At 44.5% G+C, this 21,750-nt stretch overlaps 1 protein-coding gene and 1 long non-coding RNA gene across 5 annotated transcripts in view; one reads left to right on the top strand and one right to left on the bottom strand.

Moving 5' to 3' along the window:
• LOC141571539 (uncharacterized) overlaps positions 1 to 21,494 on the top strand; it is a 97,344-nt gene extending 75,850 nt beyond the window's left edge. For 2 of the 3 annotated variants that reach the window (XR_012496341.1, XR_012496339.1), the window contains exons 3-4: positions 16,589 to 16,683; positions 20,979 to 21,494. This is a non-coding gene — a long non-coding RNA (uncharacterized LOC141571539). The remainder of the gene's footprint in view (positions 1 to 16,588; positions 16,684 to 20,978) is intronic. The other variant, XR_012496340.1, reaches the window with a different exon arrangement.
• Positions 17,414 to 21,750, bottom strand: part of EPAS1 (endothelial PAS domain protein 1) — an 81,068-nt gene continuing 76,731 nt past the window's right edge. For both annotated transcript variants that reach the window (XM_019748604.2, XM_019748605.2), the window contains exons 15-16: positions 21,463 to 21,636; positions 17,414 to 19,703 (exon numbers count right to left, since the gene is read on the bottom strand). In XM_019748604.2, the coding sequence (XP_019604163.2) occupies positions 19,552 to 19,703; positions 21,463 to 21,636 (326 nt within the window). In that variant the 3' untranslated portion in view covers positions 17,414 to 19,551. The remainder of the gene's footprint in view (positions 19,704 to 21,462; positions 21,637 to 21,750) is intronic.

The raw sequence follows: 21,750 nt of genomic DNA, 5'->3' as shown, positions 1-21,750 counted from the left end.
GCACAAAGCAGGTGCTCCCAAGACATTCGCGGGTTGTCCAGGGTGTTTGTAAGGGGATGGGAAAGTGCCCATCCTGGCTAGACATTGCAGTAGCATCGTTTTCCAGTGTCCTACGGGCTCCAGCAAACTGGGTCAGTCCAGATCTTTCCAGTTCTCTGTGACAGATGCAGGCTGTTGGTGACATGTGGGGCTGACAGTTACCCCTAAAACTTGGACACGAGGGAAACAAGGATACAAGCAGTGTGCTGGGTGTCTCCAGGAGCAGATGTAGGGCATCTTAGCCTCTTACAGTCCTTCCTGTCTTGGAGTCTCTGTGACAGGGACAAGAGCACTGAGTGGACATTGAAGCCCTGCGTTCTGTTCCTAGCTGGTCATAGGACAAATAGTTTTCTCATCTGTAAATGAAAGGGGGGGACCAATGAATGATCTGTACGGTCCCTTTGAGGATATCGTCTATGTTCTATGATCCCATTTCTCTGTGTATTTTCTCACTCTTTTCTGTTACCACTTTGGGGCCAAACATTGGCACTGTATGTGATTGGAAACAGACTTAGGGAGAGGTGTCAATTGAGGGTGGGGACAATGTCTCCCCACTTTGGCTCTCACTGCCCTTCCTTTCTTATCCTCTCCTTTTCCCCGAGGTAAAAGTGCTGCAGGAATCTCAGCACTTGGAACACCCCCCAGTAATTTATGAAGCTCAATATGTGAATTAGTGAACCAGGCAAGCTCTTCTTGACTGAAAACTCTTAACTAGATAACCTGTTGGGGTGTCGAGAGAAATGCCAGCTGTCTCAGGTGAATTTGGCTAATATTGAAGTTACTTAGAGAGCTGGCTCCAGGGGAGAAGTGGTGTGTGTGTGTGTGTGTGTGTGTCCTCACCTGAGCCAATGACACACCTAAACGGGACCTGGGCCAGTGGCTATTGAGGCTGAGGTAAACACCTTGAGAAGCTTTTGTCAACAGAACCTCAGCCCTGTCTGTATGTGGACTGGGAGACAAAATTGGGCCTCACAATAGCCCAGAGCAGCCTGGCATACTTCCATTTAGAGTACTTGGTTTTTCTCCTAATCCTTTCAGCTCTCCCCTCCGAGTGTGTGTGGGGGAGGAAGGTAATGCTATCCTTGCCTCGCCAGCTCAGGGAGGTTATGTAACCAGCCCCAGGCACTGGGAAAGGGCCAGTCCCACCTATGTTCTCTCTGTGGGCTGTGGGAAGACCAGCGAGGCAGGAAGCCCAGTCCTAGGGCTGGATTCCCCACTGCAGGCTGGAGAGAAGGGAAAGGAGGGCGCCTTCCAGATCCTCCTGGGGAACTTCCAGGCTGTCTGGACCTCATTTACCAGGACCCCCAACATGTCAGAGTCCCTCTCTCCACATTCAGCCCTTGACCTTCTCCCTCCTCTCTCTCGTACACTCCCTGCCTGACCTTACGTTCCCCAGCAGCTCTAGCTACACCTTGCTTCCAGCCCAAGCTTCTGCTAAGCAATAGACACGAAACCAGCGTCTCAAGGTCATCGTGGAGCAGAGACGTTAGTAATGCAGGCTCTGAAGACCAGATCATGGCTCTGGTACAAGCTTTCAATCACTCTATGCCTCAGCTTTTTTTCAGCTGTAAATGGGGATAATATCAGTACCCTTCTCAAAGGGTTGATGTGATGTTTATATGAAATAATTCATATAAAGCTCCTAGATCAGTGCCTAGCACCTATTATGTCTTTTCTTTACCCTCTCACCCCTCCAAACCCTCCCCTGCTCCGGTCTTCCTACTTCTGATTAGTGGCTCCATGGTGACCCCAATCATCGTGGAATCTGCCGGTTCCTCATCCTGCATCTAATCAGCTCCATGCCTCAGCGACTCACCTCTTCTCCATTCCTGATTCCACGGTGTTAGTTAGTACTTCTTTCTTTCTCTCTTTGCTATTGCAGTAGGCTACCCGCTGGGCTCCTTACCTCCTGTCTGTCTCACTTCTTCCAGTCTAGCTGCCTTGTGATACACCCGCTGAGTTTGATCCTTACACAAAGGCCTCCAGTCTCTCTCCGTCAGCCAGAAGACCAAGCCCACACGCCGTGGTACACACCGCCTGGCAACATCAGGCCTTTGCCTACCTCTCTGTCTTCATTTCACCACGTGCTCCCAGGTAGCGGTCATGCCAAGCCACAGCGCATGCTTTCACTTCCCTGCCGCTGTTCCTGTGGGTCCTGCTTCTGGAGCCCCTTCCCTAGGCCCTGCCTCATCTGCGAAATGCCTGCTTTTCCTTCAAGACAATAATATGAATAAATACAGAACCCAATAGCCAACACTGTTCTAAGTGTGCTTTACCTGTATGAATTTATTTAATCTTTTCAGCAACCTTATGAAGTAGGTGCCATTTACAGAATGAGAAAATTGAGGCACAGAGAGGTTAATAAGTTGACCACACTCGTAGAACTAATAACTGGCAGAGCCTGGGTGCAAACCCACACAGCCAACCCTAGAACCTGTGCCCGCCCCACTACAGCACACTTCAGGCCCTCACTGGCACTGCCCTGTCACAGAACCCCCTCCCCACACGCCACCTCCAGACCCAGTTTGTTGTTTGGCCTTCTGTACTGGTGATTATTGTTCCTTTGAATAGTTGTCTGCCATATTGCTTTCTCCTGTGAGCCTCTGGAGGACAAAGACCATGTTCTATTCATTTTCATATTTCCGTTGCCCACAGTGCTTGGCACTTGGAGGGTGCCTAATACATATTTATTAAATAAAAACAAAAGAGCTGGTGAGTGCTTGCTTCTTCAAAGAATCCTCTTCTTTTGCTTGAAGTATTCCTTGCCTTTGCCCATGACCGTATATATGGTCTGCGGATGGCAGAGGAGCCAGCCTACTTGGGAAAAGCTCTGGTTTTCTGGTTCTCTCTGGTTTAGGAGAAGGAGGCTTTGTGGTCAGATCTTGCCCAGCTGGTACAAGGACAGAATGAAGAAGGGTGTGGGGCTGAGGGTAGAAAACAGACCCGCAATGGATCCTGTTGGGACGTCTCTCTGCCATCACAGCTGCACTCTCCCCAATAACACAAAGAGCAGCAAGGGATTCAAATGCAGAACTAGGGGCCACCCTGTTCCCACATGACTGTAATCAAGGAATCCATGTATAGAATAAAAGAAATGTCTTTCTCGCAAAGTATTCATTCTGAAACCCAAACTGTGAGTCAGGGACAAGACAGGGCATTTTGAGGCTCATGAAAAGTTGCCACAACACTGAGAAGCTTCCGTTTGTCTAACAGCCTGTGTTTCAGGGGTGCTGGCAGGGGTGGCAGTGAGGCAGTAGGGGCCTACCACTGATGGAGCTCCTTCTATGTCCCAGGTAGTGGGCTGGGTGCCCTTCACACTAGTGTCACGTGGTTCTCACTGAGACTCAAGAGCTGAGGATCATGCCTTTTGTACAGAGGAGGAAACCAAGTCAGGAATCAGTTCGCTCACCCCCAAGTGTGCATCCCCTCAGATGTCTGGTAGCTCTAACGTCAACCACTCAATGTTTGGGACACAATTCTTCCCTTCAGTTTGTCTTTCCCATCAAGTGGGGTGCGCACCCCAGAAGAAACAGGTCTGTGAGCTTTAGCAGTGTGAGCTCTTCCTCCAGGAAGTCTCTGCTCTTTAAACATGTTTTGTTTCCAGATGTTTCCTGCAACTTCAACCCCACTCTTCCTGTGGAAGCTGAAGAGGGCTTGGAACATTTTCTTAGCCCCCTAGATATAGCCAGTTTGGTGTGGATGTGTCAAAATGGCCCTGTCCAAATGGAAAAATCGTTGGTTATTTCTCGAGTACTATGTCCCTCCCTCAGCCACCATGTCCCTACCTCATTTCTCCTTCTCTCCCTACCTTGATCCTCATGCCCCATCCCTGACTTCCTCACCATCCCTTAGCTTCTTCTTGACCGTCAAGATCTCAAGTGATTGGTGGGAGGCAGGGAGGAAATAAAGCGTTTGCCCCTTACTATGTAATTTTTCAAAAGCAAAATGTTTAGTGTGTGTGCGCGTGTTGCTGTGTTGGATTTAGGTGGCATTAAGTTGTTCCCAACATGGGCCCTTTTCCAGAGTGTCGAGGGTTGTCCCTAGGAAGTGACCTTGCAGAGAGTGGGGCTCCCTGGTCACAGCTTCAGGTGGGGCTAGGCCACAGGTTAGCTGGGACGTCAGTGTTTTCAGCCCCTGGGCCTTGCTAGCTCCCTTCTTGACAACGGGAAGGGTGCTAAGAATCCCTTAGGCACAGAGCCGGGCTCAATGCACACAGGGCAGACCACCCCTGGGGCCCAGTGGAGGCCCTCAGAGAGCACAGCCAGTCTCTCAGGGCCAGGAGGGAATGCACTCAGCTGAGTCACGTGGCCTGTGGATGCAGGCTGATCGAGCTTCAGCTTTGCTGTGTACTACCTGGGTGACCTCGGACCTGCTCCTTAAATGCTCTGAGGCTCATGTCCTCATTCATAAAAGGAGGATAATGATACCTTTCCTTTAAGTTTGCTCTGAGGGCGAAACACCAACATGTTGTTCTCATGATTCTCAGAATTCCCTTTCTCAGAGTTCCATTGACCTACTTGTATGCTATCTCCACCCTTACCCTCATTCCTGACATTTCTTTATCCTCCCTCACCTCTGCCCTCTTAGGATTGACCTAGGAACACAGCAAAGTAATAATGGCTTTCTTATTTCCAAAAAGACTTTCTCTAGAATAGTGGTTGCCTGGGGATGGGGATGGAAGGAAGGAAGGAGGAAACATTTGGGGGTGATGGAAACATTTGCTATTTTGATTGTGGTGATAGTTTTGTAAGTATATGTCACAACTGATCAAATTGTATACTTTAACTATGTGCAAATTATTATACTTCAATTATACCACAATAGATTTAGGGACATAATTGAAAAGATATATTTCAAATGAGCACCAAGGACAAAAATACACTTTGTGCTACATTCACATTTCGTTAAACTATACCAGAACATTAAAAAAAGCTTTGTTTGTGGTCATCTCAACAGACCATCACAGTTGCTCCGTGAGTGAGGCCAATGTGTGCTATAATTCATAAGCTCTGCAAGGATGTTTATGGTTATAGTCTTCAAGCTGAGCCCAGAGCCTGGTGCCTAGTAGGCATGCAAAAAGATTGATGGATGGGTGGGTTGATTGATTGACTGGATGGATGGATGGATGTGGAAACTAAGATTCAGTTAAGAGAAATGAATATACATGCAACCAGCTCTTCTACATCAAGCCTACTTTGAAGAAGGAGAATGTTGTCAGGACTTTCTTCCTAAATCCCCTCACCTTCGGTCTGCTCAGGATGCCACGCAGGGTTCTCAGTGATTCCCTCCCTGGCCCCCAGAAGACCTGCTTTTCCTGTACATGCTTCCTGGGGCCTTCATTGCTATCTGACAGCTTCATCTGCGCGCAGGTTGAAGGTGATGGTGCCTCCCAGATAATGTATTTCACGTTCTGAAGGAATGTGGACCATGGGTGCCTCAGTTTCCTCATGGTATGTAAGGAGGGGTTGGACTGGATGGTCTCTGAACCTCTGCCCTTCTCTGGCATCCTAGGGTGCCTTCACTCCGGACACCATCATGAGGCCAGGACCATGTTTCTGTTTGGCTTTATGAATTACACTCTGACATGGTACAGAATTGAAAAGGTACAATAGGATCATTCTCCTCTCACCCTTGTGGCTCTTCTCCTAGTGCCGGGTCACAGAGGCTACTGCCACTGCTAGTACCTGACGTGTCCTTCAAGGGACATTGCAGCATATGTAAACCTAGAATAAGGCTTGGCTGGGGCCAGATTGGGTCAACATTTGTTCGTTTGTTTTGAACGCTGGTATGCTATTGTTTAGCTGCCCCATAATTTATTTAATCTGTCCCCCTCAACCCCACTCCCGACATTTAGGCTTAAACATAATGTGGCAATCAATATCCTTGCGCATGTATTTTTGTGCACATGTGGAAGTATAACTGTAAAAGTCCTATAAGTAGAATTGCTGGTTCAAAAGATATATATGGCATTTCAATTTGCATAGCTATGACCAAATTGCCCTTTGAAGATATTTACAATGTATACTTACACTCACAATATAGAGTGCCTGTCTCCTCACATACCTGCACTAACAAATAATATTTATAAAAATTTTTTTTCAGTTGATAAAATTTTACTGAGGTATAGAATTCATGCAGGAAGGCACAGAACTTAAACATGTATAGTTCGATGAATTTTCCCAAAGTGAAGCATATCTATATAACTACATTCTGGTCAGAAAGAGAATATTTAACAGTATTGCAGAAGCCCTCCTCCTGTGCTTTTTTTTTGTCACTATTTTTCGTTCTGCCCAAAGGTGATCAATATTACTTTTCATTTTAATACCACAGGTTAATTTTGCCTGTACAAAACTTATACACGGAATGATACAGTTTGTTCATTCACTGCTCCTGGTTTCTCTAACTCAGCATTTATGAAGTTAATCCATGATCTTGCATGTAGCAGGAGGGCATTCGTTTTCATTGCTGCAGTATATTCTATTTTTTGAATATACCACAACTTATTTGTCTGTTTTTCTGGTGATGGATTTGGGTTATACTTAGTCTGGGGCCATTGGAAATAATGCTACTGAGGATGTCTTTATACCTGTCTTGCTGGACAAATGCACTCATTTCTCTTGGGTATTTCTATGAGAAGAATAGCTGGGTAAGAGTGTGCTTATGTTCAGCTTCTCTACGCGGCGGTACGCATTTACACTTCCACCAGTCCCGTCTGCTTCACGGCTTCTCTAAGACTTGGTGTTGAGAGTTTTTCAACTTAAGCTATTTGGTGTGTATGTAAGTGGTTTTTCTTTGTGGTTTTAATTTTCATTCTCCTGATGACTACTGAATCTGAGCTCCATTTTCTAGTTTTATTGGGCCATAAAAACTTTTGTGAAGCATCTATTCAAGTCTTTTGTTCATTTTTCTATATTTTTTTAAATCGATGAGTTCTTTATATATCCTGGACATGAGTGTTTTGTCGGATGTAAATATTGCAAATATTCTCTCCCATTCTGTGGATTGCCTTTTCATGTTTAAGATGTCTAGAAGTCTTGCTTACTTTGAGGTCATGAAGACATTTTCCAGTGTTATCATCTAGAAGTTTTATTTATCGTTCACATTTAGATCTCTATTGAATCTGGCAATTTTATGCTTGGTATGAAGTAGGAGTCAAGAATATTTTTTTCCCCATACGAATATCTTATTGACTTGGTATATTTATTGAAAAGAACATTCTTTTCTTAATGCTCTGCAACGTTACCTTTGGCATAAGAGTGAGTGTCCATATGTGAGTGGGTCAATTTCTGGACTATCTTTTTTGTTTTATGGGTCTAGTTGTAATCCTTATGGAATATCACATTATTATAATTTTTGTGATTTATAAACTTATCAAAATAAGGTTTTATATCTTAATTGTGTACTTCAATCTTTTATACCTTTATGTACTGTTTTTATTGAGATATAATTCACCTACCAGAATATTCACACCTTTAAACTGTACAATTCAGTTTTAAAAAATATGTTAACAAAATTGTGCATCCATTACCACTATCTAATTTCAGAACATTTCATCACCCCAAGTAACCCTACCCATTTCCCCCTTCCTCCAGCCCATGGGAACCACTAATTTACTTTTTGTATCTATTAGTTTACCTATTCTGGACATTTCATATAATTATCTGGCGTCTTTCACTCAGCATAATGTTTTCAAGGTTCATCCATGTTGTAGCACGTATCAGTACTTCATTACTTTATATGGCTGAATAGTATCTCATTGTATAGATATGTGACATCTCCTTTATGTATTAATCAGTTGATAGACTTGAGTTTTTCCATTTTGGGCTGTTATCAGTAATGCTGCTATGAACATTTGTGTATAAGTTTTTGTATGAACATATGTTTTCAATTTTCTTGGGTATATATGTAGGAGAGGAATTGCAGAGTGATATGGTAATTTTATTTAATATTTTGAGGAACTGCCAGATTGTTTTCCAAAGGGCTGTGCCATTTTACATTTCTACTAGAAATGTATGAGGGTTACAATTTCTCCACTTCCTTATCAGCAGTTGTTATTGTCCATCTTTTAGATTTTAGCCTCCTAGTGGTGGGTGAAATGGTATCTTATTATGATTTTGCTTTGCATTTTCCTAATCATTAAAAACCATTAGCATCTTTTTATATGCTTATTGGCCATTTATATGTCTTCTTTGGATAAATGTCTAAAATCTTTTGCCCATTTTTAATCTGGGTTATTTTCCTTTTAATTGTTGAGTTGTAAGTGTCCTTTATATATATTAGTCCCTTATCAGATATATGATTTGCCAATATTTTCTCCAATTTTGTGGGTTCTCTTTCCACTTTCTTGATCCTTATTTACTTTTTCCTGTTTGTTCTATCAGTTACTGTGAGCACTGTGTTAAAATTTCTTACTATGATTATAGATTTTCTGTTTTTCCTTGTAGCAATATCAATTTCTGAGACTTATTAGATGCACACAAATATCACATTATAATATCTTCCTGTTGCAGTGACACTTTTTTTTATTATGAAATACCCCTCTTTATTTTAGTACTGCTTCTTCCTTAAAGTCTATCTGATATTAGTAACTACACCAGCTTTATTTATTCATTTATTCTTATTTTTTTTTAGTGTTTGTATACTGTTTTTTGTCCTTTTACTTTCTCCTGTCTACAGTCTATTCCCTTCCATGGCCAAGCAATATTCCTACATTGTATATATGTACCACCTCCTCTTTATCCATTCATTCCCTGATGGGCAACCAAGCTGCCTCCATATATTGGCTATTGTAAGTAATGCTGCAATGAACATATGGATGCACATGTACCCTTGAAGTAGTGTTTTGGGTGTTTTTTTTTGGGTTTTTTTTTTCTGATAAATATCCAGAAGAGGGCTTACTGGGTCTTTCTTTGTCTCTTGTTATAGCCTTTGCTTTAAAGTCTATTTTGTCTGTATAAGTATTGCTACCCCATCTTTTTCCCCCCCTCCCATTTCCATTTTCATGAAATAGTTTTTTCCAGCCCTTTACTTTCAGTCTGTATGTGTTTTTCAATCTGAAGTGAGTCTCTTGTAGGCAGCATATGTAAGAGTTTTGTTTTCCTATCCATTCAGCCACACTGTGTTTTGATTGGAACATTTAATCCATTTACATTGAAAGTAATTGTTGATTGATATGTAGTTATTGCCATTTTATTCATAATTTTGATTTTTTTATTGTCTTAAAGACGTCCCTCTAACATTCCTTGTAAAACTGGTTTGGTGGTGATGAAATCCATTGGTTTTTTCTTATCTGGGAAGCTCTTTACTTGTCCTTTGATTTTAAATGATAGCCTTGCTGGACATAGCAGTCTTGGTTGTAGATCCTTGCTTTTCATCACTTTGAATATTTCCTGCCAATCCCTTCCGGCCTGCAAAGTTTCTGTTGAAACGTCAGCTGACAATCTTATGGCAGCTCCCTTATAAGTTACTAGTTGCCTTTCTCTTGCTGATTTTAGGATTCTCTCTGTCTTTAACCTTTGCCATTTCAATTATATTATGTCTTGGTGTGGGCCTGTTTGGGTTCATCTTATTTGGGACTCTCTGTGCTTCCTGGGCTTGTATGTTTATTTCCTTCACCAGGTTAGGAAAGTTTTCAGTCATTATTTCTTCAACTAGGTTCTCAATCCCTTGCTTTCTCTCTGGTACCCCTATGATGTGAATGTTGTTATGCTTGATATTGTCCCAGAAGTCTCTTAAACTATCCTCTTTATTTATTTATTTATTTATTTATTTATTTATTTATTTATATTTATTTATTTATTTATTTTTCCTTTTGCTGTTCCAATTGGGTGTTTTCTGCTACCTTGTCTTCCAAATTGCTGATTCAGTCCTTGGCTTCATCTAGTCTGCTGATGGTTCCTTCTGCGCATTCTTCATTTCAGTTATTGTATTCTCCCTTCTGACTGGTTCTTTTTTATGGTTTCTATGTCTTTTTTAATGCATGCTATCTCTTTGTTGAAGTTTTTACTAAATTCCTTGAGCATCCTTATAACCAGTGTTTTGAACTCTGTGTTTGGTAGGTTGCTTGCCTCCATTTTGTTTAATTCTTTTTTTTTTCTGGAGTTTTTCTCGTGTTCTTTCATTTGGGATGTATTACTTGTTTCCTATTTTGACTGCCTCTCTGTGTTTGTTTCTATGTATTAGGTAGATCTGCTATGTCTCCCAGTCTTGCCAGGTGGCCTTATGTAGTAGGTGCTGTGTGGGGCCCAGTGGCAGAGGCTCCCTGGTCAACTGCACTGAGTGCTCCAGGAGTGTCCCTTGTGAGGGTTCTGTGTATCCTCCTGTTATAGTTGAGCCTTGATTGCTATTGGCACTTCAGTGGGTTGGACTGACCCTCCGGCTGACTGGCTGTGGGGTTTGGGCTCATCCACAGCTTATGGCCTGTTGTGTGTGGGGCTTGCCACGTGGAGTGGGATTTGACCCAGCATGCTCTGGTGACTGTTGGGACTTCCCTTTGTGTGTGACACTTGTGGGGCTAATTGGGTGGTATTCTGCTATGGTCTGAAGCCAACTTCCAAGTATGTTGGTTCCAGGGGCCTCTTGGGAGGGGCTCTGGTGCAGGTCCAGGTCAGCCACTGCCTGTGACTGGCCAGGGTCTACATGTTAGGAGCTACAAAGTGATTCACAGTTGGTCACTGACTGTGCTGGACCTAGAGGCGTGTGGGAGAGTCCATGTTGTGAACCAAGGACAGTTGCCACCAGTAGTGGATCTGGGATAACTCTACAAAAACCCAGTATGTACTGAAGCCAGGTGCTGGTTGCTAGTTCCCCTAAAGTTCAGCTACTGATAAAGCCTTGTGTGGTGTAGAGTTGGGTGTGACGGGGTCTCAGTGAGTCACCAGGATGGAGTAAGCAGAGTTCACCAGGCCATCAGATTCAGATTTGGCCATGGGTGTGGGGGAGAGCTCAACATAGGAAAAATGGCACCCACCTGCCAGTGGCACAGGAGAAGGGCCCCACACAGGGTAAATACTGACTATCTTCCAGCCATCTCCCCAAAGTCACGCACCTCAGTCTGCCCCCTGTATGTCTCTGATTGCCCCAAGTCACTGTTCCTTCTTCAGAGCCCAGGGTAAGTGCTTGGAGGCGAGTCTATATGGGCCTTTAAGAGGATGTCTGGGTTTCCTGCAGCCTCTGTCCCATCCAGATGGTCAGAATCCCCACTGTTTTTCACAGCCAGATGTTGGGGGGGGGGCTCCTCTTCCTGGCACCAATACTGCAGGCTGGGGAGTCTGGTGTGGGGCTGGGGTCCCTTGCTCCTCCTTGGGGAACCTTTATGGTCGAGATATCCCTCCCAATTTTCATCTGCCACATGGAGGCTTTGGGCCAGCCTGTTTCATGTCTCCGCCCCTCTTACCAGTCTCGACATGGCGTCTTCTTTGTATGCTTTGTTGTAACTTCTGTTCAGCTATGCTTCAGATGGTTCTCTAGGTTTACTGTTCTATAATTTAGTTGTAACTTTAATGTATTCATGGGATGAATCAAGCACAGTGTGTATTATATCTACTCTGCCATCTTGGATCTCCTTCTGATGCATCATTATTAACTAAGTACATACTTTATTCACATTTCCTCAGTTTTTGCCTAATGTTCCTTTTTTCCATCTCAGAAACCATATTATATATAATTATCATGTCTCTTTAGATTCCTCTTGACCATGACAATTAGTCAAGTTTACTTGTTTTCGATGACTGACAGTTTGGAACAATATTGGTGAGGTATTTCATAGAATGTCCCTCATATGGGATTTGTTTAATGTTTTTCCTGTGATTAGACTGCTATTATAGGTTTTGGGGCTAAAGAACCAGAGGTAAAGTATCATTTTTATCACATGATATCCAAGTTACATACAATTAACAGGTCTCTCAAAAGCTGGGTCTTCCTTTGACTGTGGGTAACTATGCGCATTGACCATTCCAGGAAATGACCACATGTCCCTGACAGGATAAGAAAGGAGTAGTGAATTGCATGTTTCCTCAGGGAGTCTATCACCATATCCCCCTCAAGGAGTGAGCATCTTGCTGTGCTGAATATAGTAGTGATTAAAGACGTGTCTTTTCTTTACAACATGGTCCCTAAATGTCTGCCAACTATTTCATCTGGTGTTTGTCCAAAGAAACCAGATTTGTCCTGACACTGGAGGAAGAACTGGCTGTGCTGGGCTGAAGAGAGGTGGGGTATTAGTTTCCAGCCTGGTCACACCTTCCGTGGGGGTTCTCAAGGTAGTTTTGACTCAGGTGGTTTTTGCTTTGCTCACTGACTTTAGCTGTGACTCCATAATATCTCCCAAACAGAAGCAGTAAGAAAACTATACAGTAGAAATGTATATTAAGAAAAACATTTTTAAAATCTAAATTCAACATGATTTGTACTTTCTTCTGCCCAGACAGGAGATAACACTTAAGGGGCTGTGCCAACACCCCTCTGATCATTCTGGGTTCCATGGGCCATCTATGTTTGATGGCCATGCTTTATCTACACAGAGACCTGAGCAAAGATTTGAAAGTATAGCTTTTCTTTATCTTTCCCAGATGTCCTTCGATAGTATCATCCTCTAAATAGCTTTCTTTGGTGATCAGGGGAAAGATACTATTTCCTTGTTATTCTGAGCAAGCAAACACTGACACATCAGGGAGGAGTGAGGTTTACTCTTGAGTTACTGGCAGATTGAGCAGAACTCTTTTTCTGAACCTACAGACCTAATACTATCCTTTGTTGCCACCCAGAAAACCTCTGCACACTGTTTTTTCAGATATTTGAAGGAGGGCTTTTGAGCTGCCCTGATCTTATTTCCTCTTGGACAAACTGTCTCAATTTCTCCAGTCATTTGTTGTGACATGGTTGCATGTCCCATCAACATTGTATTTAACTTTTTCTGAACAAAGTTCTGTTTATCTGTATGTCTATTAAAGTATGGTGCCCAGAGAGAGACATACTATATCGGGTTGCTCCTTAGCCCATGGTATTGTAGAACTATCAGGTCCCACAGCTCAGTGAGGCTCAGAATTGGTGCCTAATCTTCAGGTCCTTGGTATATGGGATCGTGGGCATAACTGACCCTCATGGCAGAACCTCTCTGGTCAGCATAGCTGCCTCTCCATGTTTTAAGAAACAGCAGGAGCAGACACCCATCCCCTGGGTTTCCTGCACTCATCTGGGCCAACCTGCCCCAGTCTGGAGTCATCTATCCAGATTTGAATCTTTAGTTGGATCCCTGCCTTGGCCTTTAAGCACGGACCCCTAAATGATGTCACTATTCATGCTCAGCTGCCCTCACTTCAACCAGGCTAATGAGGATGGGAAACCTCCCTTTGTTTTAGGCCAATGGGTCCTCCAACTTCAGCTGTCTTCCTTTGTTCCTGCAAAGGCTGGGCCCACACACAGCCTTTAAAAGCAAGATTCTGACAGGCAGAGAGGGAGAGCCACCCCTTGGCCACGCTCACACATACCTTAGAAAGCAGCAACTCTACTTTATGTTCAATGAGTATATTTGTATGTTGGTCCCTAGTTGCTGCAGGATATAAGGAGAGCGTAGAAAGCTCCGCAGACATGGCAGGAGGGCACAGCTGTCATACCTCCCTGCTGTGCCCCCGTAGACTGCAGGGGAGTCACCCCCAGCTTTGCAACTTGAACCTTGAAGACTTCCTCAGGATAATACATCGTCTCTACCACTGTATTTACCTCAGTCACCAGTGGCAGACCAAGGCTTCTAAGTCACCTGGCCTCTGTCCCTGGACGGTTCATTGTCTCCCATCTCCCACCCTTCCCCACCCTCCAGATCCTTGCACTGCACTCTCTGGAAGACCGTCTGACATCAGCCACCTCCTAGATCTTCCCGTCTTCTCTGAATGTGCCTTCACCTTCCTGTTTAACTGGAGCCCGACTCTGTGCTGACAGCCTGTGCTCCCTGCGTTCCTGTCTCCCTGGTTCTCCTTCCAACAGGCAGGTGTCAGGCAGGCCTCGGAGGTAGAGGGGGGTCCTTTTAGATTCTTGATGCTGCTTCCAAACCACTTCTTCTCCCTTTTTCCTCCCACTCATGTCATTGAACTTCTTGTTTCTCCTCAAAACTGTCAGCCGTGGCCTCTGATCATGCCTCCTTCAATGATTTCAGTTCCCAGCTCATGCCTTTCCTCTGTCACTATGCTCAGTGTCATTGTAACACCTACCTCACCAGTCCCAACAACATCCTGTGTCCCCTACTTCCTCAGGTGGTCTCTTCCATGTTATTTCAGCCACCTCTGTAATCTCAAATTTCACTTTTTTTTAAAAATTAAAATATGGTTAATAGACAGTATTAGCTTCAGGTGTACAAGATAGTTATTCAATATTCAGTGAAGTGATCACCACAATTAGTCTAGTAACCAGCTGTCACCATATAAAATTATATTATTGACTATATTCCCTATGCTTACTGATTTTATAACTGAAAACTTGTACCTCTAAATTCCCTTCATCTTTTTTTCCCTTCCTCCCAACCCGTTCCCCTCTGGCAACCATTAGTTTGTGCCATATGTGCCATAGTAATGTTAGCAATAGAGGGAACTGGGTGCAGGAATGCTCCATAATATTCTTGCAACTTTTCTATAAATCTGAAATTATTCTAAAATAAAAATTCATTAAATGTTTAAAAGAAACGACACTTCCCTTGACCCCTTCCTTCAACTTTACTGCATTTCCCTGCTTCCCTTCACATGGAAGCCTCTTGAAAGAGTTGTGTATTGCTGTGGTCTCCACCCCAGCCAGCTCATTCCTCAATCCACTCCCGTCAAACTACTGTCCTTAGCTCTCCACTGAAACTGCGTGGATCCAGGTCAATGAGGACCTCCATGTTACCCATTCCCAGAGCCATTTTTCCCCCTTATCTGTCTCCTCCTTTGACTTCTACCAGCATCTATAGGGTTCAGGGCTCTGTCTTAGGACTCTACTCTTTGTCTATGCTCTTATCTCAAAGGTATATTTCATCTAGTGTTACGGAGTTAAGTACAACTAACCTACTGTTGATGCCCAAATTCATATCTCTGGCCTTAACTCTATGAGGTGGGGACGATTATCATGCTCCTGTCACAGGAAAGCAGACACAGGCTCTCAGATATTAAGGGGCTTTCCCAAGCTGACACAACTAGAAGCTGCCGAGCCAGGATTTGAACCTAGATCTGTCTGACTCCAGGCCTGTGCTAGGAGTGACCAGGCTGCCCCTCTCCCTCCATCCCAGTTCAATTTGAAATGCGCCTCAGAGACCATGCTTCAGGAGAAGGTAAAATTTGCCCTGTATGGACCAGAGGGAGCCAGGGCTGGCCTTGCTTCACTAGGTGGGGCTGCCTCCTTCCTTAGCTCTGGGTCTGAGGTACCGTCCCAGAGACACTTCTCATCTGTAGGCTGCCAACCAAAGTAAGTGCTAGGACATGTCATACCCTGCTGGGGCTTGCTTGCCTAGAGGAGAACATATCTAGAATTGGGAGCCCCACTGGCTGAATGATTAGTAATTCTACATAGGGGCCTTGCCTCTGGCCCCACACACCTGGCCATGCAGATACATACCTACTCCTAAGCTGAATTTTGAAAAGTAAACTGTGAAAGCAGAAGCATTTAAGTCAGTCTTCACTGGATTACTTGAGAGAAAACATGAGGGAAGCAGGGGCAGCTTGGATGGGGCCTGTGCCTTTGGAGAGGCCAAGGTCCTCTAATCCATGGGGACCAGTGGACTCAGTACACTCCCCAACCCTGACCCCGACCCCGCTGCTGGACTTGGAAGCAAGGCTCTGCCTTCACCCCCAGGGGCTGGAGGACGTAATCACAGCCTTCAAGTGGTTAAGGACAACAGCCCTGCCCAAAGATGCCTTGTAGACCCACGGCCCGCTGAAGTTGCTGTTGGGGTGGGGGTGGCAGGGTCGGCGGCAGGATGTTACCCATCCATGTCTGACTCCTGAACTTGCCAATGCTCAGAGGCAACTCTGCTGTTGAAGGCTGGGCTAAGGAGTGTCATTCGCAGAAGAGCTTCAGAAAAGAATAGATGATGTTTTCCAGAAATTCAAGATGGCAGGCAAAAGAGCCCAGAAAATCCCATCTGAAAGTCCAGGCACCAAGTTTGGGAAGAAAAGAGATGAGGAGAGTAAGCAAAAGAACCAGAAGGCAGTCTAAACGTAAAAGTAATAAAGATAGAAATATTCTTTTTGGCAATGAAACAGAGTCCTACCGTGTTTTCCCGAAAATAAGACCTAGCCGAACCCTCAGCTTTAATGCGTCTTTTGGAGCAAAAATTGATATAAGACCCGGTCTTATTTTACTATAATACAAGACCGGGTCTATACTATACTATAATATAATGTAATATAATATATCGGTTCTTATATTAATTTTTGCTCCAAAAGACGCATTAGAGCTGATGGTCCGGCTAGGTCTTATTTTTGGGAAACACAGCAGCGTAAACTCTACCTCCCTGGAGGCAAAGGCAGTGTGAGAGGAGTAGAGCGTGGCCAAAACTGGGCTTATGTTTCATTTCTTCCAACAACAGGGTATGACTTGTGGAAGCCACTGCATTTGACTGTTTCACCTGTGAATTGGGTGCTCACGGGACTGTTTAGCCCGAGGATCAAGCGAACTAAGCAGGTAAGTGGGAGACACACACTATGTGGACTAAACCATTGGGTGAACAAAGGGCACGATCCTGGAACAGCTGGTTCCAGGACCGACAGTTGTGAGCAAGATGGCTGCTGGGTCTCTCCCCACTCCCCCCGTCACACCATGGAGACAGCTGTCTGTTTATAAGCAGGTCATGATTTGGAAAAGTAAAATTTTGAATTCGGGAACTCATCATGCCCATATCCAATTTGGGGCTTTCACTGTGCTCTGTCTCTGGCTTTCTTTTTTGGTTTCTTTCTTTTCCCTCGCCTTCCCATTCTACCTGGAAAGTCCCCACTTGGGCCCTGCCACCTCCAAACTGAAGTCTTTTGACTGCTGGAGCCCAGGCTTTCCCTTCATCATAGAGCGTGTAGTGTGAACACACGTAGACCAGCACGGCTGTCACATTGCTTCATGTAATTTTCTGAAAGCAGGTACCGTGACTGCTTTCCTTGGATCCCCGCATTGGATACAAAAAGGGACCTGGGGCAGATAGAAATATAGAGAATGCAACATAGCTTCCCAGTCTCAGGCAGTTTCCAAGTATTAACATTCATTAGTCTTTTCTTCCTTCACCCGTCTTAGTGACACTTGGCCTCAGTTGTCTCACAAAGATCAGTGCCAATGTTCATTTTCTGTAAATTATTTAATAAATACTTTGCTTTACATCAGGGTAACCCACGATAAATCCATAGGAAACAAGAGCCACCAGCAGTGGTAGGATCAGAATACTTTAATAAGATATCAGTGTCAAAATACATTTCCTTATAAAGTTAAGCTCCCATATAGTAATAATGTTGTCAGTAGGAATTCGACAAAATAATAATGTACATGAACTCGTTACGTTTATGTTGACAGGTAAGGTTAATATTGAAGCTCGGAATATTTTTCAGAGTGTTTTAGTAAAACTGCAAGGGTGAAATACCCTTAATGCTGAGGCAACACACACAGGAATCAAACACCAGTATTTACATGTCAGTAGCCCTTCAAGTTCTATTGCCGTGTGTGGAACAAAGCTGTGGTGCTTAAGTATGATTTGGGCAACACAGTGACTAGGTAATTAGACTTGTAACTTAATTTCTTCTGAAATTTAAATTTTTTCGTTTTGTTTTTGGCAATAAATCCATCCAGGCTTACCCAATTCTTGGCCTGCTGTGCATTGTGTGTGTGTTTCTAGAAACTTCATTGTACCCATGACAGAAGAGTTCTGTGATTGGTATTTAAAAACCAAAGAGTATTGTCCCTCTTACCCAGTGAGTTAAAGTGCTCTGAGAACACTCTATTTCCAGTGCTTCCTACCTATACAAGTCACTTCAAGTGACAAACAGACTTGGGGGAGGGCCTAAGGCTGGGGCTGTGCTGGAGGTGTGCCTGCTGCTCACCAGCAGGAGGCGCTGCACCTAGGCCTTGCAGGGCGATCTGAGAGCAGGAGGAGGAAGGGGCACTGGGATGGTCAGGACTAGCTGCTCCTACTTTCTGCGCCCTCTAAGTCCAGCTCCATGTGCTCCGAGGTGGTAAGCTGGGAAGACATGGACTGGATCACTACAACATTTCTGAATCCTTACTTTCTTTCCTGCATTCCCATCTAAACCATCTCATGGTAGTTCTGGAAATATCCAAATGTGCCACAGAAAGCCCATTAGTCACATAGCTCAGTGTACTTGAAGGGCTAGCGACAGAACCTTAAGAAAAGTTAAAGCACTTCCTCTCCCTTAGATTTGCCCCACCCTCCCCCCCAACCCATGATGTGCCATCTGACCCTCTTGGCAGCAAAAATAATATATACATACATACATAATACATACAGAACATGAGGAGAAGACAGCTCGCAATGCTCCCACTTGATTCCCCGTCTTTGATTGTTTGTCACGCCTATGGTATACCCCAAAAGCAAAAGCCAACAGCGAGGGACCTTGTGCAGTGTTAGTACAGGCCCATGGAGGTGCTGTACAATTCTGCAGTGTCAGCCACACCAGGAAAAAGAAAATTAACAGCTTAAAAAAGATCTTAAAGTGATTTTGTGAGCAGGATTCCATTTCCGTTTCTAAGTTTTAGATATTACAAAGTACCCATATATATGATAAACACTTAACCCAGATATAAATTTTTTTAAAAAAAACCCTCAGTTATGGTTTTGAATAATAATTAAAAAAAAATCCACTGAATGTGGGGGAAAAACACCAAATAGTTTAGGAAAAGCCACACTGTGCAACTTTCACAGATAACCACATACACTGGAGTTCATCCTTCACATTTCTTTTTTTCCCCAAAAGTCATAAAAATTAGAGCAAAGAGTTGGATTTAAAAAAAAAAAAAGACTGAAATTTACAATATGGTGATTGGTTTTAAAAAAGAAAGGAGAAGGGCTGTGAGAGGGAGAGGCCACAAATCAAGCTTGGAAAGCAAAATTATTTGTTTCTCTTTGGCAACAACAACAAAATCTTTTTAGTTAAATGAAGCCAAAGCTTTCCCTACAGTAGAACAAACATACACTGCACTTGTTAGTATGACTATGTGTGTGTGTGTGTGAGAGAGAGAGAAAGAGAAAGACCTATGAATAATATAAATTAGAAGTACTTGAAGTTGAGGGGGAAAATCTTACAAAATTTAAGAACATTTTCATTGACAAAGTAAAACACAGAGGGTAAAACAATTGTGTATTTTAAAAATATGGATAATAAAATGAGCATCTTCCAAAAAAGGCCATTACTTGGTGACTTGGGCAAGTTTGCCAGGTAAGTACATCTTGTAAAAAGTGTGTTGGTGTTAGAAATACCTTGTTGCAAAAAAAGACAGAGAGAGTGAAGCTGGCAGGATGGCATTGGCAGGGGTGCCTGCCTGGTGGAAGGCTCTAGTTCAAGTGGCCTGGTCCAGGGCTCTGAGGAGGTCCCCTCCTTGCAGGAGGGTGGAGCTTCCTGGTACAGGAACGTTCACCTCACAGTCATATCTGGTCAATTCTGGCAGCAGGTAGGGCTCAAACGAGGGCCCAAGCAGCCGACTCGCCATTCCTGAAAGAATGATTGGCACCATGTTTTAAACACTCTAAGTCAAACCTTTGGAAAACAGTCTATTTCTTAAGAGGCTAGCAGGGATGAGAAGGGCACATGCAGAGAGCAAGAGGCATTTTTCAGTTGTCATGACTTGGGGGTGTGGGTGGGGCCGCCCTAATAGCACTCTGCTTCTTCAATGTTCTCTTTCCTCAGTGACCTACTCCATGCTTAGAGGGTGGACCCAGGAGAGAACGTGTCTGCCTCTGGACCCATCTCACTAGGTGGGGTGCTAAGTCCCAGGGAAGAGAGGAAGTGCACAGTGTAGAAAGCAGCAAGAGGAGGGTTTTGGGGGGTTTGTGTGGAGGAAGACCCCAGGAAGGCTTCCTGGCCTCAAAGGAGGAGACATCAGTGAGAGTGTGTGTCCACCGTGCACTGGCAGCCGGGAGGAAAGGCCCAGTGGAGACAGGGAACTCTGAACCAGCTGCTGCCTGCACACACACTTGTGAGTGTGCTGTACCATACACACGTGTGCATGAATATGTATACATGCATCTGAACAGACATGCACATACAGATATGTCAACAAACATATCCACATTGCAGCAGATGGGCAAAGGGGACTCTCACAGCACCCAAACCCCACTACCCTGGAAGGGAGGCTTAGGTATCCGTAGGACAGCCTGGAAGTCCTTCATTGGGCCCCTCTAATGTGCGGTACCCACTTTCTCTTCCCTTGCCTTGTGTGCAGCACCCCATCCCTGGGGCCCTCTTCCTCAGCCCTTTCCCAGGGTCCACACCTGCCTCCCCTACTCGACAACGCTCCTTTGTAGTTGGGGGTGGGTCTCATGTCTCTCTGTAGCCCCCACTGTAGCAATGGATACTTACTATCCCTTTCTAATCCCCCCTTCTTTTACTTACTGTCAGAAATAATCTCCCTTGATTTCTATAGTTCAAGGAAACTTGTGGGTTCACAGAAGGAATATTAATGTTGGTTATCAGTACTGAACACAAACCACACCAGAACTCAATACTTTGAATGCAAACTTCTCACTTAAATGTGTGGCTTGCTCTGTCCTCAAGCTGGTAAAGAGCAGAGCTGGAATTTAAGCTCAGGCTAAAGGGAGGCTCTAAAGCCTGGATTCTGAAGCACTGAACAGTAATTTGCCGCAAACCATACTGCTGAGGAAACTGCCCTCTTTTAGGGCAGGGGTCTGGTACATTCCACCACAACCATGAATTACGTATGTTTATGCTAAATAGCAACTTTCTCATGACAACATCTATGTTTTACAGACGGTAATAGACAAAGGAGGACCAGGAGAGAAGATGGTCATCAGGTGACTAACCCTCCCAGGCACAGCAGGGTGAACCCTCTCAGAACTTTCCAGGACACCCTCCCAGCAGCACGTTCTCTGCTCAGTTCCTGGCTGAACTCAGAGCAATGCCTCCAATGGTTAACGGGGCATTAGGCAATATGGTAGCAGGAAGAACCAAGTAAAAGACGCAGGGTAGCAGACTCCGGATCAAAAGAGCCCTAGATGTCACCTGATTGTTGGGAGGGTCCTTCTAAAGCCCTGTGGACAGACAGCCTTCCAGCCCTGGCTGCACTACTTCTAGGACAGCGGACTCACCCTTCTAAGGTAGTGGCTGTTCATGGCAGCAAGTCATTGTCATACTGAGCAGAGACCAGCTGCTTTGTGACGTCCGTCTCCTGGCCCTTACCACTGTCACACACATCAGACTCTGGCAGGAGGTTCGAGCTCCTGAGCGCACCCACCTGACACCTTGTGAGCTGATGGCAGACTGCAGTCCTGGTACGGGAAGGCACAACACTGTGAGGGGAACCCGCTCTTGGCGTGCTCCCTGGGGCTCACGGCCGATGGTGGCTGTGATGGTGGCAGGTGTCTCAGAGGCTGGCTCAGACCTCTCATGGGATTTTGGGTGAACTCATCTGAAAGATCAATGTTGCAGAGTGAGAGACAGTGCCGACCAGAAGGAGGAGAGAGACTGTGAAGCCCCAGCACCCCCACTTCCTTCACCAAAGGTGCTCAGAGCCACCAGAGCA

This window comes from Rhinolophus sinicus, linkage group LG05 (assembly GCF_036562045.2).
Source record: "Rhinolophus sinicus isolate RSC01 linkage group LG05, ASM3656204v1, whole genome shotgun sequence".
In the NCBI taxonomy this organism is placed as follows: domain Eukaryota; kingdom Metazoa; phylum Chordata; class Mammalia; order Chiroptera; family Rhinolophidae; genus Rhinolophus; species Rhinolophus sinicus.
Note: the sequence above shows the minus strand (reverse complement) of the source record. Positions and strands in the feature narration are given on the sequence as shown.